The sequence below is a fragment of the Colobus angolensis genome, unplaced genomic scaffold (assembly GCF_000951035.1).
Source record: "Colobus angolensis palliatus isolate OR3802 unplaced genomic scaffold, Cang.pa_1.0 Scaffold158, whole genome shotgun sequence".
Classification (NCBI taxonomy): domain Eukaryota; kingdom Metazoa; phylum Chordata; class Mammalia; order Primates; family Cercopithecidae; genus Colobus; species Colobus angolensis.
The window spans coordinates 9,161,340-9,181,546 of NW_012114688.1; the positions used below are offsets into that span (position 1 = coordinate 9,161,340).

General features: G+C 37.2%; 1 protein-coding gene across 1 annotated transcript in view; it reads left to right on the plus strand.

The window, feature by feature from the left end:
- Positions 1-20,207, plus strand: part of LOC105508112 (serine/threonine-protein kinase TNNI3K) — a 305,390-nt gene that overhangs the window by 234,257 nt on the left and 50,926 nt on the right. Inside the window, exon 22 of the mRNA XM_011936921.1 lies at positions 18,565-18,624. Within this exon, the coding sequence (XP_011792311.1) occupies positions 18,565-18,624 (60 nt within the window). The remainder of the gene's footprint in view (positions 1-18,564; positions 18,625-20,207) is intronic.

The window sequence follows — 20,207 nt, forward strand, 5'->3', positions numbered from 1 at the left end:
CAAGTTTCTGTTTTTGAAAGTTTTTTTTCTACATCGTTTTCTTCCTTATCCGTAATACAATTTTCCACAATTTGATGTGGTATTTGGGGTTTTGTCATTAATGTTTTTTCTTTATCTCCAAGTTGTGTACGAGTTGAATTTTGCTCTCCGTGTTGTAAGGCTTCATTTTGATCTACAGTGTATTCCTTGTTGTAGCTGTCAGTCTTGTGAGCATCTAAAAGTTGTGTTTGATTCCTCGGGGACAAAGAAAACTGATTTAGCTCGCTGGTCTTTGATACATTCTGTCCCGTGTGCTCAGTGGACTCCGTTGCCCGTTGGTCAGTAGCCCCCGTGGAATGCTGGAATGGTAAAACATCACTTCCTGTATTTTCCCAAGTAGTTGGTAAATAACTAAGCACTTTTGATTCAAGCTGAGTTGCACCTTCCATTTGTTCAGTTGAGAATTGAGAATGTGAGTGCCTGTGCTCAGCATCAGTGGGTGTAGGCTGAGGCCATTTTGATGTGTTTCCATCAGGAATGTGGCCAGAGCTCTGGCTGACTACAGACAAGTTGTTAGCATTGAGCAGCGGGGCACGTTTAGTGTTTCGTTCGTAATATGGGGTCTGCTTTGAGGCATGTTTCAGAGGCAGCCGCTTTGAAGTGAGTCTAACATAGTTGCTACTCTCTGACTGTTGAAGAAAATCTGCAGAAGACACAGTATTTATTTTGGCTTTTGTCTCAGAAGTTTTGGATAATTTCTTAGGAGGCAACAATACTTGCTTGTATTGTTTTGGGAGACCTGACAAGGATTTTTCTGGATGGACTCTGACTTTTCTAAAAGGATGTAAATTTAATTTTATCTTTAAGTTTTGTCCTTTAATTTTCCCTTTGAGGTCAGACTGAGGGTTTCTCTTCCTTCTCAGAACCCATGAATTAGTAAACCATTTTTCTCCTTTGTTTCTCTCCCCAGGGTTGCTATAGTTTTTGACACCCAACTTAGTCAGTTGGTTACTTTGATTTTTCTGTCGTTTCCAAGGGGTTGATGTTTTGGGTGACATCATTGACCTATTTATTTCTACTAAATCAGGATCATGGACACTAACCCTCCTTGGGGAATATGCTTTCTTGATTTTTGTTGATAATCCTGATAAATCTATGTTGTCCTCACTCATAAGAAATTTTTCTATTGCACTGTTAATTTGGATTCGCTCTTTCTCAGGCTTTGAGTGTTGTCTACGAGTTGGCTTTTCTTTCATGTAATCTTCAAATTGATCACAGGGCACATATTTACAGATAAGAGAATTGTTTGGCTGAAAATGTCTAGGTCTGCTCTGTTTTAACAGTCTGCAAGGATCATCATATTTTGATCTATGTTTTTGTACGATCTTTTGTACATAGTGTTCCTCAGGCTCACAAGGCTTGGATGATGAGCTTGTAATAAAATGTCTCTGCCTATGAGGTTGTAAGCCATTGTCTTCTTTTTCTATTGGAGGCTGCCATGATTCATTTGTTAAATGCTTCTCAAGACTTTCTCCTGCCAAGGCTGAAGCGGGTATTGCATATCTTCTTCTAAATGTGTCACTGCTGATATCTGTGGAACAATAAATGCAAGAATTTAGCACTTAGCAGAGTTTTATTACCTCAACCAAACAGATGCTTAGAAAGCTTGTGAGAAGTATAAAACGGACTTCTCTGATAATTGCAATTCTTGAATATTTCCTAATTTTTAACCAAACCTACAAAGGACATTTGTCAGTTCCATATGTTTTGAATGATACTCTTTATGGTCACACTGCAGTCAGTTGTGATGCTGACTTAAAAGTTGTGGAGTTGGAAATATAAATGTTATTTATGGTCATATATCTTTAGTTGTTGGTTAGGTTAGCTTTAAATATGAATGATATCTAAATCCTTTTTAAGTGGCTATAGTAATTTTTTCCTGAATTTATTTCCCATTTGCAACTTAAATATTGGGCAAAATATGGGTGCAATATTGAGTAAGATTCAGGTTTCAGATAATAACCTGGACAACAAAAGGGAAATACTTGCAATACTATTGACTCAATGAAAGCAGAGATCATATCTGTTTTATTTCCCATAACTTAATAAAATGTTCATTAAATATTTGTTAAATAAATAGTTATTTTGAAATATAGCCCGGTTTGTGTGGCAGCAGTCTTTGCCTGGGACCTTTAAAATAATATTTAATCTTATTAATCTTATAACTTATTCTGCTAGTTTCTTTAAAATGTCTGCCTGCAAATTCCTCTTAATGTTACAATCTTTCATTCACTGAAAGAGAACAACAGTACATGATGAACTGTTCAAAAAGGAAGCTTCCTTTTACTGTTCCAAGATAGACATCTCTACAGCCCCATAGGCACATATGGAAGAAGGAAACTTGTACTGGTTTCTCTTTAATGTCTGCCTATAATCTCCTTTTACACGTTAAATAATATTAATGACAAAAATAATAGTAACACCATTAATAGAACACATGCTAAGAGCCAGGCATTGTGTTCATATTGTACATTCATCATCTCTTTTAATATTCACAAGAGACATGATCCATTGGACATATCCTACTGTCTTATAATTTTTACAGATGAAGGAATGAGCTTTAAAGAAATTGAATGCTTTCCCCTAGTGCCCATGCTTGGGGAATAACTTCCCCAAGTCTATCTGACATTAAACGACCCTATTAACTACAAGGCATCTAAAATTTAAAATTATTTATTAGTATACTTTCTATTGTTTCATGAAATTTTTTCATCCAGAGGAAGAAGTTTTTTATTCTATGATAAAAAAGGAAATCTTAACTGCAAAACATCTTAACTGCAAAAAATCTTAACAGCACTATTGCTATTTAAAAGGCTCTTTTTTCTTTTTCGTTTTTAACATTGCTTGGTGTTAGGCCTCAAGATTAACTTTTAGTAGACAGGAGATGTACTCTCAACTCCTGAGGGTGGGGACACTTCATCTCCACTTTTCCGCAAGAGGTGAACTAAGTCCAAGACTAGCATCTAATTCCAATCTAAGATCTGCCGTCAACTGCCGTCAAAATTCTAGGTGACCTTGGAGAAGCTACTTGCTCTCTGTGTATTAGAAGGTTGGACTAGATGGGAGCTTTATGTAAGTATACAAATTATGCTGGGGAAAGAATCTGTAGCCTTTGTCAGAGTCTCAGAGAGTTCTGTGACTCAAAGATAAACATTAAGAACTATTAGTCTAGATCTAAAGTCCCCTCTACCCTGGAAAGTCCGTAATTCTTTTTCCAAGTCAGAAGGCATAATCAGAGTGGCAATTTTTTCTTTACTGATTTCTGTTCTGGAGCAGATGTGACCTTGGCTGTTTTCTCCTCATATACCTACCCTTTCTAGTTCTGGTACAATGCCTGGCATGGAACAGCATTTCAGGTATTTCTTACAAGTATTCATGCTAATCTGACAAACCAGTGTTCTCAGTGTGAAAACAACATACTGGGTTTTAAATGGTTAAGAGACCATATCCCCTTCAGTTATAAGAGTTTCTCATAGAGAAGTTCAGGCATTGGGCAAAGTTAAAAGACGAAATGAAACATCTGCCTAAGGTATGATTCTATTGAAAGGGTAAGTGCTTATTTCTTTGTAAAATAAAGTCAATGTGACCCGGTTTCTATGGTGTATGTTTCTTTCCTCAGCCATCCCTGTCTTGTGGGAAATCATCAACCCCCAGACGCTGGTAAGAAGTGGAGTGTGGGAACGCAATGGAATAAATAAACTCACATCCTACCTACCTTATAACATATGTGAAATAACATATGGTTTTATTCTTGTCTAGTCACCCCAAAATGCATCCTTAGGGCCAGACCCCTGTGGTAAGAATTTCTGGATACAGCACCTCTGTCATTCATATTCTAAGAGAAAGATCTGCTTGTTGTAAACCAATTCAAATAAATGACAGGAACCTCTTTACAGAGCAGCTGTCAACATTTTCACTGCTGAGCCTGAATGCATAGCCTTACTATCCAGGAAGAAAAAGGAAGACGTTTAATTCATTGCCTCCACCTAAATATTGACATCGCCCATGTACAGTGGGTAGATGTCACGGCCAGATTCACTTGGCTCCCAGCATGGGAAGATGAATTAAGTCCTGACTTTGCCTGGACTGGGAAGTTATCATCCCTGACAGCTCAGCAAGCAAAGTATGTTTCTTGACATCATTCCTGAAATGAATCACTAGCATTAGAGGGCCCATTCTTCTAACATGTCATGCTCTGGGAAGGTTGCTTACTGCAGAATTGGCATTAGAGCTCGAAGGATGTTGGAATAAAAGCTGATACTAGCCATCCCATAGATCTTAACAGCACTATTGCTATTTAAAGGGCTACTTTTTTCTTTTTTTAACGTTATTAGGTGTTGGGCCTCAAAATTTACTTTTAGCAGTCAGGAGATGCAATCTCAGCTCCTAAAAGTAAGAACACTTCATCTCCATCTCAGCCTAAACACACACACATACACACATGTGCACACACACACATGTGCACACACGCACACACACACACACAGTATTTTTAGAAAAGGAATAGACTAGTGCTACAGTGATTTTTATAGCATTTCCTGTTGAGGAAATTAAAGGAGGGAGGCTCCCTCCTTCAAAAAGCATTAAATGGAGTGGGATTTTCTAAAACAAGACAAACTCACCTTCTGTTCTTATTATATGGTGTTGCAGAGTTTGAGGCTGGACTTCTCCAGACTCAAGATTCCTTAGCTTTTGAACTTTCCTTGAATTATATGTTGTAAGTAAACCTGCTTCATTAAAAGCTGTTGTATTTCCAGGAGACTCTGAACACCTTGAATGCGGCAATCTACCATCCTGGCAAAATAAAGTGGTGCCTACTCCATGGTCTTTCTTTTTCAGGTTTCTAAATGATCCGTCAAGGGTTGTGGACTCAGAGGCCGATGTTGCTTGATGACTATTTTCCTGTAAAAGTGGCATTTCTTTTCTGGACCCCACAATGGACATGACCTTTATTTCGTTTTCCTGGGTTAAGTGGCAGTTACAGTATCCCTTAGTGTGGTAATTTCTTGCCCCATGAGCACACAGGGGTTCGTCGAAAGTTCTGCAACAAAGGTTTTCTGATGTGTGTTCATTTGCTTTGCCTTGTTGGAGTTTCCAGTTAAATACAACTAAACCTAGGCAAGTGAGACCAACAGCTCCTGTGACAAATAGAGAGACCATTAAAAGATAACATCTTGGGAAGATACATATAAATCATAAAATGTAAAAACCACAAATATAAAGGTTAATGGCTTGAAAGATATCAGAATGGGTAGGAAGTCCTTCACCATTTGGAAAATATCAGTTCAGACACAGGCTACCGTTGACATTGTTCTGCTTTCCAATTTGGATCTTTATACATATTAAAGATTATAAGAAACAACACCATCTGGAATCTCTTTAAGGGCTGTTTCATGAACTGAAAATTCATTTAAGATAAAATAGTCCCTGCAGTAACATTTTTTCTGTCTATGGCACCTCCTTTTATGAACTCTTATAATAGTATGTATGACATCTCATCTCAGACTGCCTGGTACTGTCATTTCATGTTCTATGTAGTTTGTCCTCTGAATAAAATTGCAAGATCCAGTATTTCTCGAACCCAGATGCCGACTCTAATCTGTTTCTATTTCACTTTTTCCTATCTTGATAAATGGCATCCTCAACCACCTAAATGTTCAAACCAATGTCCCTGAGTCATACCCTCAATATCTGTATATCACAGTGATTTCCCTTGTTTCTTCATACTTATGAAGTGTATTATTGTGTTTATTCATTCATTTGCTTGTTCACAGACTGTCCTCCTCTGCTACAATTAAGCACTGTGAGGCAACACATCCTTTTAGTCCTGTTCAACATTCTATCCCCAGTGTCCACAACTCTGAGGCAAAGGAGGCAGAAATATTTATTACATATTCTTAAATCAGCAGAAGGGATTCTGTTTATGAATTCTGATAATGAAATCATTGGTAATCTAATCTTATAAATCCTCAACATGTGATTAGGAAGACATGGTGTCAGTACAGATTGAATAAAGAGATCTGTGTCCTAAACCCACGTCCGCCTGAGGACAGTGCCCTTTTCTGGAAATGAAGACAGCATTCCAGATTGTTTGACTGGCTACACTATGCCTAGTTTTATCCCCTGGAGACTATATTAATGAAAACATATTTTTAAAACTTAAATAAAAAGAGAAGGTATCAGGTCATGATTGTTTCTTTTTTGTGTATGTGTTAAACATGAAGAACACAGAGAATAGCAGTTTCTGGTAAAACCCTCAAACCATTGTATAGTTTACCATATCTTGAGCTCTTAAATCTATTTTAATTCATTTGCCAACAATACACTCTTGGAAAGTGCTATAACATATTGAAGCAATCTAAGGCACGTTTTTAAAAGTTGTAGCAAAATTATGTAAATAATAATCCTTTCATTGACAGATTCTAGAGTCTGAATTATCCCAAGCAAGGATTTTGGTTTTAACATGTTAAAGAACATACTAAAAAATTAAAAACTGGCACCACTCCTTAACTTATATGGATAAGAAAACTCAAGATTCAAAGCTATGTTCTGACACTTTTCTTGGTATTTTCTAATTTCTCTAACACTTATTTTTTCTCCTTTCACAAATAAGGATAACTGATTCTATCCAGGGATTAAATAATATGTGTGACATGTTTAACACAGTGCTTTGATATAGTAGAGTTCAATGAGCGTTCATTGCGATTTATGATTATGATTATGATTACTGAGCTACCATTGTTTAGGTTTTGCATTGCTCTATTGGTTCCTGAAAGACTCATCTATCAGGAAAAAGAATCCAAAAATAAATCATTAGGATGATATTTTATATGACTGGTGCAGTTAGTAGGCCAAATAATGAAGGAACAAAAGGGCTAAGTGTTCTTGAAGACAAGAATCAGCCATTGAAATGAGAGTAAACATAATCTGATTATAGGATACAGTTTCTCCTCTAATTGTGTCTGAATGGCAGGGACTCACTCACTCCCCTGCTGTTGATGCTAGGTATATATCTGTATCCCATTACCAGTCAGGTATGATCACTTTCCATTAGTGTAGAAAGCAAAAGCAGCAAATGAAGCTTGCAGGCAGGCGGAACGTGCTATTAAGAAGGTGTTTGAATATTCTTTGCCATGGGCATTGTTTCTATTTTTAAAAAGTATTCTAACAATCTTTCTGAGTTGGCAAGAGAAAAAGGGAAAATTAATGATAAGTTCTTATTGAAACATTACAAACACGTTACAGCTTCATAAAAACTTTTTATCTACCAGTTCATAGCATATGTGTCAAGATATTAGTGTTTGATGCCAAATAACCATTTATTAGTTTTAAATTTACTGAATATAGCTATTTATATTCCTTTGAATTTTTATGACTTAGATATAGCTGAAGAAGAAAATGGACTCATAGGCAAAATTATAGTTCTAAGTGTTTTTCCCACAATCTAGAAGTGTAGATAACTCACCCCATGTGTACTTCAGAAAGAGTGGAATCTTAATGGAGCAAATTAACATTAACAATCAGAGTCTTTTTAAAGAAAAATCTCTTCTCAAAGCACTATAATTTAACAATTATTAGATGAAAGATATATTAGCATGATAATTTCACACACCAAAACCTAACATATATGTAATCATATTTATAATTTATCAGAATTTATTCACGTATATTAAGCTCCCTCTCACTTTAACAAAGCCTTTGGAATCTCCTAGAATTTGTATTCATCTCAATACAAAAAACAAACTGTTAATGTAGCTAAATATATTTCTGAATGTATATTTCTGAAAACAGGTGTAAAAGGTAACTAGAAGATACTAAAAATTGCTCTATTATAATATTTCCAAAACGATGTCCTCTAGAACACAAATTCAATGAAATCCTCTATGAAAAAAAGGGATCATGGCCAAATAAGTTCAAGAAATGCTCCATATCACACCTTCCTCTTAGAAATTTATAGTGCTCATTAGAAAATGAAAGATTACGAGAAGTGCTGCAGTGAGTACACCTGTTTCACTTTGCTTAACTTAGTACCTTCTAAACCTATTTGAACCCCACCATCTATTGCCTACATGTGCATCTGTGTGTTTTTATTGGAATATCTATTAATTATCCACCAGTGCTAGTATTCTAAGAAGCACATTTAAGGGAAACCTGTCTGCTGCCCTATCACTTATGTCTTTTATGGTAAATTACTTCTTAGTACATACAATTACTGACATAGTTACATGGTTTTTAAAAGAATTTATCTTCCTAACATTTGAATTTCCTTCCGAGTGAATTTGATTACTACTGATGGTAGTTCCATTGTCTATACCTGATGCTGGTCTCCATCTATCCTGATTAAAAGTGTAATTGTCAGGAAGTAAAAATTCAATCAATCAATTCACTAGATAACTCTTATAGAATAATGACTTATAGCACATATTTAAAATACGTCAGTCTTGGATGCCATTTGTTGGTCTCTGGTATCTCTCTCTTTCTCTCCCTGCCCCCTCATCACCATGGTTACCCACAGGTGCAGAGGATTTCACCATGCACTGAGAGCATAGGGGAAAACACACAGATTGAGCTAGATAACTGAAGAAATCTCATGCATCTTTGGTCTTCAACTGATGACACTAAGTGCCATTTTATGTTATTCATCCAGTGAGATGCAATGATAGCTGATGCATAGTTTAATAAATTTTAAATTACAAAAAATATATAAAGAATTGCATATTATCCTCCCCTTAGTTGGTCTGGGGAAGTATGGGCCAAGTTTACATAGAGTTGGACTAATAGAAATTTTAGAAGAATTCAAATCCCCCCAACAGGAGGAAAACCAAGGCACAGAGAAGTTAGATAATGTGTCCAAAGTCACACAGCCAATAGCAGAGCCAGGATTCAAACTTAGGTAATCCAACTACACAGCCCATTTATTTAACTACTGTGCCATATAAACACTGCAGACTGAGATATATGTGATTGCCATAATAGTATCCTTTTGTGCATCTGTGAAAGTCTGCTGACTCTTACTATGTACCATGGAGAAGCACACAAATGTAAGTGCCTTGAGGAAAGAGTCTATGTCCCATCAGTTTTTAAATATCTATCTCCTAGTGTCATAACAAATGCACCAGTACTCTTTGGTGAAAGGATGATTGATGAAATATAGATGTTATTCTTGTATTACACACAAGGAAATTAAAGTCTAAATAGCAAGTTAACCTGTTCAAGATCACAGTGCTAGTTATACCAGGCCCGGAGCTCTTGAATTCTGGTCCAGGGCCCTTTCCTCTATTTTAGACAGCTTCCCTGAAACAGGAAATTCTTGCAACTTGTGCCAAATCAGCTAATATCCTCCCCCATCTACTGGCAACCTCTCCTTTCCATGGCCTTGGCAAATTTCCCCAAGTGTCTGAGATAAGCATGACTTAGCATGCTGCAAAAATATGGACAAGTGAAGAGAAAAGAGGAGGGCACACTTCTCCCCGGCATACCTGCAAAGCCAAGGAAAGTCAGCAGGGCCACATCTTGTCCTGGGAGGAGGGGACTTCTGTCCTTTAGAACCAGAGTGAAGTTGGGAGCTTTGGAATCACAGTTGGTCTCAGACAGCCTCAGCACACTCTGTGCGGCTGCCACAGCTGCGGTAGATGGCTGACAATTTAGGTCCTTGGCATTCCTGAGCGTGTGAGCAGAAGACTTAATGTAGTTTCTTAAAAACCGAGCAAGGGGATGGAGATCACAAGTGCAGCTCCATTGGTTCTTATCTAAGCTCAGATGGATTAACTGCTTCAGTGGAGTAAAAACATCCGGCATGTGGGCTAACCTATTTCGCGAAAGGTCCACTTCCTGTAGTTGAGGCAGGGGCCGGAAGGCATCTTTCCCAATGTAGGAAATAAAATTGTTGGATAAATCCAGATGCCTGAGACTGTGGAGATTCGTGCCTCCAAAAGAACTGTCTGTGAGATTAGTGATCTGATTCCCATCCAGCTGGAGCCGGGTCAGGCCCCTTGTGTTTTGGAACCAAGACCCTCGTAGGGTGCGGAGAGCATTATTGCTCAGCACCAGCACCTGGAGGCTGTGAAGCTTGCTGAAGGTGTGATCAGTGAGCGAAGAGCTGGATATTTGGTTGTGCTCCAGCAACAAGGTCCGCAACATCGTAAGGCCATCTAGGGCATCTTCCTGAACATCCTCGATACCATTTCTGCTCAGAGAGAGCAGGGCAAGATTAAACAAGAGAGACAGGTTGGTGCTCTCAATAGAGGACAGATATCCATCAGTGATGATTAAAACCCTCGTGGTCATAGGGGCTGCTGTGGGCAAAAAAGCACAGACTAGATGCAGGATACATATGAGTGGGAGGGCGGGGGTATGTTGGAGAGCAGAGAATCAATATCCTCTAAGCAATCTTATCACCTGGGTAAAAACAGTAAACAGTACACAACATGAAAATGATTTTCTGATTTCTAAATTTAAGGGGAAGCTGGCTATATATCAAAATGATGGATTTTTATATTCTTTGCTACTGTGACATGTTTGTTTGAGAAACATAAACCCATCTGGTACTTTAGATGTCAAAGTTAATTCATTGTTTCAGATTATCTTCATGGATGCTATTTTGAAGATGTCTTTTCAGGCCCTCCCTCCAAGACTGTGTACAGACCTGATCTAGCCCTGCAGATCCAGTACAGAGTCAACTAAGAGCTAAGCCTGTGTCTGATCCCCCTAGTCAGTGTTCTACAGCAATTTATATTTATGCTGTGAAGTCAATCATCTTTTCTCCCAAACATAAAGGTGCGTGGTGGGGTGGGGAGAGTGAGAAGGAGCATTAGTTTCTGCTTTTTAGCCCCAGGCTAAAAGTTGGCAACTTGGTAAGGATATATATTCACTCCAGACAACCCAAGTGTCTGTCAGTGGGGTTCTCATTATAGTCTGGGCCATCTTGGCCTCCTGTCTAATATCTGTTCCCTCCAATGAAGTCCATCATGTGATGACAGGTGGTACTCAAGGCTTCCAACTGTTAAATCCCTTCACCATAATCACCTCAGAGCTATCACTGCTCTGTCATTAGAAATCAAAGCATTTTAACTCAATAAAGATGTATTATAATCAGAAGTTATTGTAACACATCTTTATCATGCTAAAATTGTTTTGACTGCAAATGACAGTGTCATAAGGATAGAGGAGTCCATTGTCACTGGGAGGTCTGCAGGTGATATTAGAATAGTCAACCATAGGGAAGCAAATCACAAATCCCTTAGGAAATTCAAACTGCATCGCGGAAACAAAGAGATTAAAAAATATGTAAAAGACAAAAGATTCTCAGAGTGCCTTCTTTTGAAAGAATTGTTCTCATCTCTGCAGCACAAGCAAGCTTAAATCCTGGTAATTTTTTCAGCATTTATGATTGATTATTTGAATTCTATTCATTCTGGCCAGTTCGGCATTTTGTTCCTCTCATCATTGTTTTTGATACAGGATGAAGGAGGTTTGTTTTCATGGGTTCTCAGTCCTTTAGGGATTTGCTAACTCTGAATGAGCAGGCTATTATTTCTATCAATTACTTCTTGTCTAGGTCTAGAAAAGAAACCCAACTCCCAATTCATCCATTTTATTCTCTGTACTTATGAAATCTAACTTCACAAATGTGGTGTTCTGTAAATGAGAAGGAGGATATAGAGGTGCAACAATGTAGATGAGAAATATTTGTTTCTTACAGACATGAACTATCTCTGATCAGGAAAAATAAATGTAGTGAAGTCAAGAAATCTGTTTTAGATGGTGAGAGTTTAGTGTTAAAGCATTTTCAATACTGATTAGAAACAATATACACGTCAACTATCCTTGAAACCTTCTCTGTCCTGTCAAGGATGGTGACAACATCTACCTCCTAATTATCAGAGTTATGGAATTTTAGAAATGGAAGAAATTATCCTCTTCCACTCTGTCGTAACTCAAGCTTGTTTATGGAAATTTTCCATTGGCAGAGCTTATAGCTTGTTTATCTCTTCTTGGATATCAGGATGTAAATCACATTCTCCTCAAATTTGTTAATAAGGTGTCTTATTAAATTGTTGACTTAAGCAGCAATATGTAATGAATACAGGCAGTGTATCTTGTTAGCATTTCTACAGCTCATTTACCACCAATAAAAAAAGACCAGACTTTCAGAATGAGACGCACTTTGATAATAATCTGTTTCACTGGTACATCACTTAGTCTTACTAATGTTGAACAATTGTAGTTCGGGTTTCTGATTCATTTATATTTCTTCCAGCTGGTGGTAGGGTTCAAATCTGCACAAAGTATGTACAAAAATATAATTAAAGTGATGTATTTGTTAAGTGTGTAGCTGGATAAAATGGTGATATTCTTTTGCAATAGCAAAATGTCTCAATTACTTTTGAAGGTCTTTAAATAGTTTTGATTGAGACCATCAGGAACAGGAAAACAAAATATTACCAGTCTCTTTAGTCGTTGTTTGAAGCTTACTCATTAAAGGATTACCTCTTTTAAACTGAGCCCAGAGAACAGTCAGTACAATGAAAGGTACGGCAACCAATTTTCCAGGTACACTGAGCACTGCTTTGTAGAGTTATTAGTTTTATTACCTACTATATAGGTTAGCTGGTGACAGAGGGTTACATCTTTGGTGCACACCACACATGACTCAGGACAAGCTGCCACCAACTGCAACATGATGGCGAAGAGTACCAGCCATCCACCTGAAAGGAAAGTAGACGACAATGTATATCATAATGTTGGCATTTACTGTGCATTATTTTAGTACATACAGCTCATGAGGCATTTTGGTAATTTCTACTGTTCAATAAGCATCTTGGTGTTCTCTTAAGATGCCAGGTAAATAACTACATTCCTTAATTTGCATAGAATTTAAACCAAAATGTTAAAGCATTTGACTATAAATTCAGAGAGCTCACATCCACGGCATATTTATTAGTATTTTGAAAAAATTAAGTTACTTTGCAAAACAATATATAGTTTGTAGTGCTTTCACCAAACATTATCTTACTTAGTTCTCTTAATTCTGCAGCCCAATTAGAGACTAAATAAACAGTTCAGGATTGTTAGTAAACTATCATAAATCACATAGCTGGTAGATATTTAACCAAGTCTTTTAACTTTCAATCCAGTGTTTCTTCTAGTACGCAAAGCTCATCTCAGGCACTGAGTTTTACATGATTACAACAAATTCTTACTCCTTATAGATTTAAATGCCACACCTAGGGAGTGAGTATGAAGTCAAGATTAAGCTCACAAGCTCTACTTAGCTTTGAATTCAGCTCTGTTTTTACTGACTATATTATCTTAGAAAAAAATTTCTCTTTTTGTTTTTTGCTTTTTCATGTGTAAAACAGAAATAATAATAAATTCCTACAGTACAGAGTATTATAAGAGTTAAATGGGTACTCTAAGTGTTTACTAAATGTTAAATTTTACCATTATTTTTAAGCTTTTTCAACCTCCCAGAGAAATATTTAACATCACTTGAGTTTTATGTTCAAAAAAGACAATTCATTTATAATGCCTTCCCTGGTTGATTTAAAAAATAATAATAATGACAAGGAGCAAATTATAACAAAACCCTCTAACTATACTATAAGATAGTTTGAGAACAAAATAAAATGTTGAAAAAGACATAAAATGATTAATTCTATCATTTGTTCAACAGGCATTTGTAGATCACCTTCTGTGTGCTAGGCACTCTTAGAGTACTGGGCATAGAGCAGGAGCTCACAAGCCCCTGCCCTTGGGAAATGTACTTTCTATAAAAGGATATAAATAATGAACAGATAATATAAAATATGTATTCAGTCATGTGGTGATAAGTGCTATAGAATAAATAAAACAAGAAAAGAAGATCACATTGGCTCGAGGGCTCTAAATATGGCAAACAAGGAAAATCTCTCTGATAAAACAGCATTTGAACAATAAGCTGGAGAAGGTGAAGGCATTAGTGTGTCATGGTGGAGAGAACCCAATGCAAAGTTCTGAGGGCATGAGGAAGTTGGTGTGGCCAGAGTGGAGTGTGTAACAGGAGGAGTAGGGCACAGAATCATAGGAGCAGGTTCTTGTATACCTTAGAGATGAATGCAGAGACGTAGAGTTTTAACCCAAATAACATGGGAAGTAATTGGAGGCTATAGTGAGTGGCATTATTTGGTCCGATGTACATTTTTAAATGATCTTTTTAACTACTGGGTTGGGAACATACTATTAGATAAGCAAAGAACAGAAGTAGCAAAAATAGGAGACAATTATAGTAATATAAGCAAGAGATGATGTGGTGTAGACAAGGATGAGAAAGATAAGCATATTCCAGATGATTTTTTAAATCATAATGATGCAATTTAATTTAACAAATTTGAGCTCATTTAACCACTCTGATGGAATGTGCTAGGTGTCTAAAAGTAAATAAACCATTGCATCAAAGCACTTTCTAGCTAGTGATAGACATGTAAATACTTATCTATAACACAAGGATAAATGAAGTAAATCTAGATGCAAGTGAATAATTATGTTGTGGAATAATGTGGATGCTTTAAGAAGGATGTAGCTTGTGAGTGGCGCTTTGCAGAGTGCAGTGAATTTCCATGGGCGGAGAATAAGCATTAGATAATTCCAGTCTGAGAAAACAGTAAGAACAATGCCCTGCATGGGGCAGCAGTTCTAATCTCAGTTCATTTATTTTAGCCCTACCTGACTAGTTAGTGTGCCTCATGCATGTGTGGTTCAGGAGCCAACCAGAGATTTAGGTATAATTTACATACAGATTCCAGGGCTTTTTCCAGGATCTCCTCTCATTTTCTACTGCCTATTTGTAATAAGTAGGATTCTAAGATGGCCTGTAAGATTCCTTTCCCCTGGTGTACATGCCATGTAGAATACCCTCCCCTTCAGTGTGGGCAGAACCTGTGAATATGATGAGATATTACTCCCATGATTATGTTTCATCATATAACCAAAGGAAGATTATCCCAAGTGGGTCTGACCTAATTGGGTGAGCTCTTCAAAAGCAGAATACGTTTTACAGCTGGTCACAGAGTAGGAAGTCAAGCATGTGCCCTTGCCGGTCAGGAAAAAAGCAAACAGCTATGTTGTGAACTGCCTATGTGGCAAGCAGCTGTAGGCATCCTCTAGAATTTGAGAGTCATTTCTGGGCAACAGATGGCAAGAAAACAGACATGTGTCATACAACCACAAAGAAATGAGTTCTGCCAACAACCAATGAGCTTAAAAGAGGCCTTGAGCCTCAGACGAGAATCACAGTGCCTGCTGGCTCCCTGATTTCAGCCTACTGAATCTCTGAGCTAAGAACCCGGCTAATCTATACTGTACTCCTTACCGATGGAAACATAATAAATGAACATTGTTTAAAATCACTAGGTTTATGGTAATTTGTTACAAAACAATAACTAATACACTCCAGTTGCCCTGAATTCTGTCCTCTGGTCCTTCAAACAAGCAAACCATCAGAATTTTAACTGTTTCCTAAAATGCAGAAATGGTCTACCCTCAGGCTAAACGCAAGAGAGAGAGAGAGAGAGAGAGAGAGAGAGAGAGAGAGAGAGAGAGGTGGGAAACATGCTAGTTCCTTTCTTCTAAGTGACTCACTCTCCTCCAGGATCTACTTGCTTTCATTAACTTTCCAGTGCCTTCAGGTAGCTGTCATTTACATTTTGTCCAGAGTTTCTAGTTGTTTTCTGTAGGAGGGTTGATCTAATATAAGTTACTTGATCACTCAGATTCTGACTGGTAGGATCAATATAATTTGCTGGTGTATTAGAGGCAAGAATGATAAAGAGAGTAGTCAAAGATCATCACATTTTTTGTTTTTGTTGCCTCTGCAAGCAGAAGGATGGAGTTTCCATTTACTGAAATGGGAAAAGCTATAGATATAATTTATTGCATGTATGACTTTAGAGTTCAGGAGAAAGTACTGGGCTAGAGATAGAAATCTGGGAGTTGTTTTTTAAAAGGCATGAGGCTGAATTAGCTCCTCAACAAATTAATTCTAAAGAGTAAAGAGACTCAAAGACTGAGTCTTGGGGTGATGAAAAGCTTAAAGATAAGGAGGGGAGATGAAACCAAAAGGGGAGGCTAAGAAGAAGCCAATGAGCACAGAAAAAAATAAGAAAATGGTGTCCTCAAAGCCAATTGAAAAACATGTTTCAGGGACAAAGGAATTGTTGCTTGTGTTCAATGCTATGCCAAGTGAGATGACCACTGAGATGTAACCATTGAATTTAGCAATGAGGAGATCTTTGTAACCTTGGCAAGGGCAGTTTCAGCAGTGTTGTAGGAGAAAGCTTGATTAGGATGGATTGAAAATGGGAGAAGGGAAATTAAAGACCACAAATTTAGATAACTCTAGAACATTTTTGCTGTAAAGGTAAACAGCAATGGAACAGTAGCTTGAAGAAGATAGATTAAGGGTTTTATTTTGCTGTTTGCTTTTAAGATAGGAGAATGTATAGTATGTCTGTATGCTGGTGGAGATTAAACAATAAGGAACATGAACGATGCAAAAAAAAAAAAAACAGATGAGAGAATTATTGCTGGAGCACACAAGTGAAGGAGTTGGCCTCAGAATTAGGCGAAGTTCATCCATAGAAACAAAAGTGAGGGCAAATTATGTAGATCATAGGTGAGTAGGTCAATGTAGTAGTGGGAGCTAGAGGTTTGAGGAGAGAGAAAGTACAAAATAGTCATCTGGAGTATGAGAGAGTGAATGGGCTAGAAATATGTAATAGGATCTCTGAGCAGTACTGACGGTCTACAGGAGGTTAGAGGGTCAAGATTTTGAAATGAGACCAGGCATAATTGATTCAATAAAAGTTAGGATTCTTTCAGTAGTGTACAAAATGCAAGATGAAGCCAGGGAGTTGAGGATGTGTGGAAGGGAATGATAGTTGGAAGTGAATCTAATGATAAATGTTAATGAAATGTAAGATAGGTAAAGGGAAAGTGAGTGACAGCGAAAAGATGCCGAAATGAGCAAAAAAAAACAAGTAAGGAGAAAGATCAGCAGATGGGTAGGTAGGTAGATAGAACAGTATCTACTTTAGGACATATTTGGAAATGCTCGTAATACAAAGCTCTTGTTTTGTTTTGTTTTGTTTTAAGTGGTAAAATGGCTTCCAATCACCAGTGTGATCAAAGATTGTTGGAGTCGGGTTTCTAGAAAAAGTGAGCTAGAAAGAAAGGAGACAGCTCAGAGAGCTGTCTGATAAAGATTGAGAGGTTAAAGAGCATGGAGGGGTGCAGGCATTGGTCATGGCAGGGTCTACAGTATAACTAAGGGGCTGAGTGACTAAAGGAGTTTGGAGGACAAGCTCATTGGAGAAGAGTGGGCAAAGGAACCCAGAGGTCAGGCTATTTTAATGATCATTTGCATGGATAATAAAAGTACAAAGAGTAGTGATAGAGAATATGAAGTCAGCCAGTTTTTTAAATCCCCAAAGAATGAGGGGGTGTGGCTAGACTCTGGTGGTATAGCCTGACAAGCTGGTGGTGTTTAGAAGAGAAACCATTTGGAAGTAGCAGTGACAGCAAGGAAGACACAGGATTTTGTTCACCCTACTGCTCCCACTGCTCCCACTGCCCCCACCAACCTAGAGATACAAGGAGTATGTGAGAGGAAACAGCTTATAAGGGAAGCAATGTTCTCATGGGTGGACTAGATAGTAAGGGAGAAATTGTTCTACTAAGAATCTAAATTAGTTGGTTACTACACCTGAATGTTAAATTGGGCTCTCCCCCTCCTGGCAGTGAAATTTTCATAAAGGGAGAAATGATATGATGTATGGTTTTAGGATCTGACAAAAGAAGACAAATAATTTTCTCAAAAGAGATCAACATTTTCTAAAATTCCAAGAATTTTTCCAATAACCATTTTTATATCCCTTGCAACTGGAACAAAGCTTGAAATATATTTGGAATAAACTTTTTTTAAACCAAACTCATCTGACACAGAGGTTAATAATGGGCAATATCTTTAATGGCACTGTCTGAAGATAAAAAGCTAATCTTAAACCCTAAAGTAAGGCATAGTCCTGAGGTTTCTATCATCATCTTAGTTTTGAATCTGAGATGATCTTTTCACAAGTGAAGTTCATTATAAATCTACTTTAGCAGTTCTTTTTATACACAGTGTGCGGTATATTACAAGGCACTGAGATAGTTAATAGTTTTTAGTATTCACTATTATTCTTTCATTTTGAAGGGGAAACCTGCCATTTAAAAACATGCAAAGCTAATTAAAGCTTTTCCACTATTTCATTATCTGAATGTAGTTGCAAATTCTGACTTAAAACTCTTATCAGAGGGAGACTCAACATCCCTCCATGAGCAGCAAATGAACATTCAATTAACACTTCAATAAAAGTGTATTTTAAATAAAAATATACTTTATTGTTAATCTCATTCTTTACAAATGCTAATACCCAACTTTAAAACCCAAAGAGAGTCTCCTTCCTTTTATTCTTAAGGGAAAAATATAGTTCTTTTTTCTATTTACAGGGAAGACCTGAGTTTTCTGAAGTTGTCACGAAGTTAGAAGAGTGTCTCTGCAACATTGAGGTAAAAACTCTAGCTTCTAAAATATGTCCATAAAAAAGCCCTGAATATCCAAGGCTGTCAGGGAATGTAGGTGAGATGGTACTTATGTAAAGTTAGTATGAGGGCCCATAGCTCTATCCATATTTACCCTATTCATTAAATTCCTAGGATGGAGCAGAATTAGCTGTGCCTACAGGGACAAAGGCAAAATCAGAGTGAATTCAAGCCCTTCCAACAAATAATAGGGCAGGCAAATGGACACAGTCATGCTCAGCTTAAAAATTTGATGAGTGAAAATTGGAAAGTATAATAAATACATTAGAAGGTAATTATTTAATCAATTTTATGCAAAAGTTTCTTCATACAGTGATGTGTAAGCCATTGTTCACTTACATTCAATGCGAAAAGAAAAATTATCAATAAAATATGTTCATAAATTAATTAGGAGGCATTGCTTTCACACCACATATATGTTGCTTAATGTGATATATGTTGGTAATCAGGCTAATGGAATTTTCTTTCCTTATTAAAGCTGTTTGCTTTAATTTTCTCTATAATTGCCTTAATTTTCTATACACCTGGTCAAGAGATGCATTTCAAAATAGGTGAGGGAGCTGAAACATTCACACTAATTCAAAAATAATATATTCTCAAATGCAAATAAGTGCTACTGGTGGAGGAAGACATACATCATGCATAGAGGATGACATATGCATCTGCATATGCAGGGAAGGGGCAAGAATAGAGAGAAATAGTATCAACCTGAGATTGCACCACTAAGTCTCAAAGTGGAACCATCAAGAAAAGTAGGGTTTTTTCTAAAAAAAAAAAACCAAAAAACAAACAAAACAAAAAAAACTCAACTAAGAGTCATTGGACCTAGTCTATTGGAAAAGGATTTGCAATTACAGCCTGCAGTGAGTATCTCTGTCTCATGACTCTTTGCTGGAATTTCCAAAGAAAACTTTTGTGTAGAAAGAAACTTCAGTGTTTAGACCTAAGGTCCTCTTTCCCTTCTGTTCTTCAGTCCTGGGACTTACACAAAGTGGGGAAAAGTAGTCACATATTTGGTGGGGCTTCAGCAGCCCCTGTGGACAAAAGCATCTGCCAGAAGCCTTGGATATTAAGAGACACCTTCAAGACTTGAATTTAAAATATCCTCTCATTTTGAAACTTAAGAGTTTGAGCAAGTTTGCTTTGAGCCTAATGGGATAGACACATCTGGAGGTGGATTCCAGAAACAAGAACCATGATAGGATCTACTAAACTAGCTTGTCTTATTGCAATATATTGATCAAGCCTCTTATTTATACTCTCTCCCCAAGGGAGAAGATGAATGAGTTATATGCTAAGACAGTTTGCTGGACTGAGTTGCACTAATTAATGGACCAGAGTCAGCCTAAAGAGGCTTGACTTGTGCAGTTTCATAAGACTTTATCCTCTCTATTCTTCAACTTTTCAGTCAATGGTTTAGATCAAGGCCAAGAGGGAGCTACTCATCCCATGTGCAGATATAATCAAGTTAAGAAGGAAAGAAAGTATTTGAAAGCAAGACTCTAGATCTTGGAGGATGAAGTAACAGGACATGTCTAACAAGAATAATT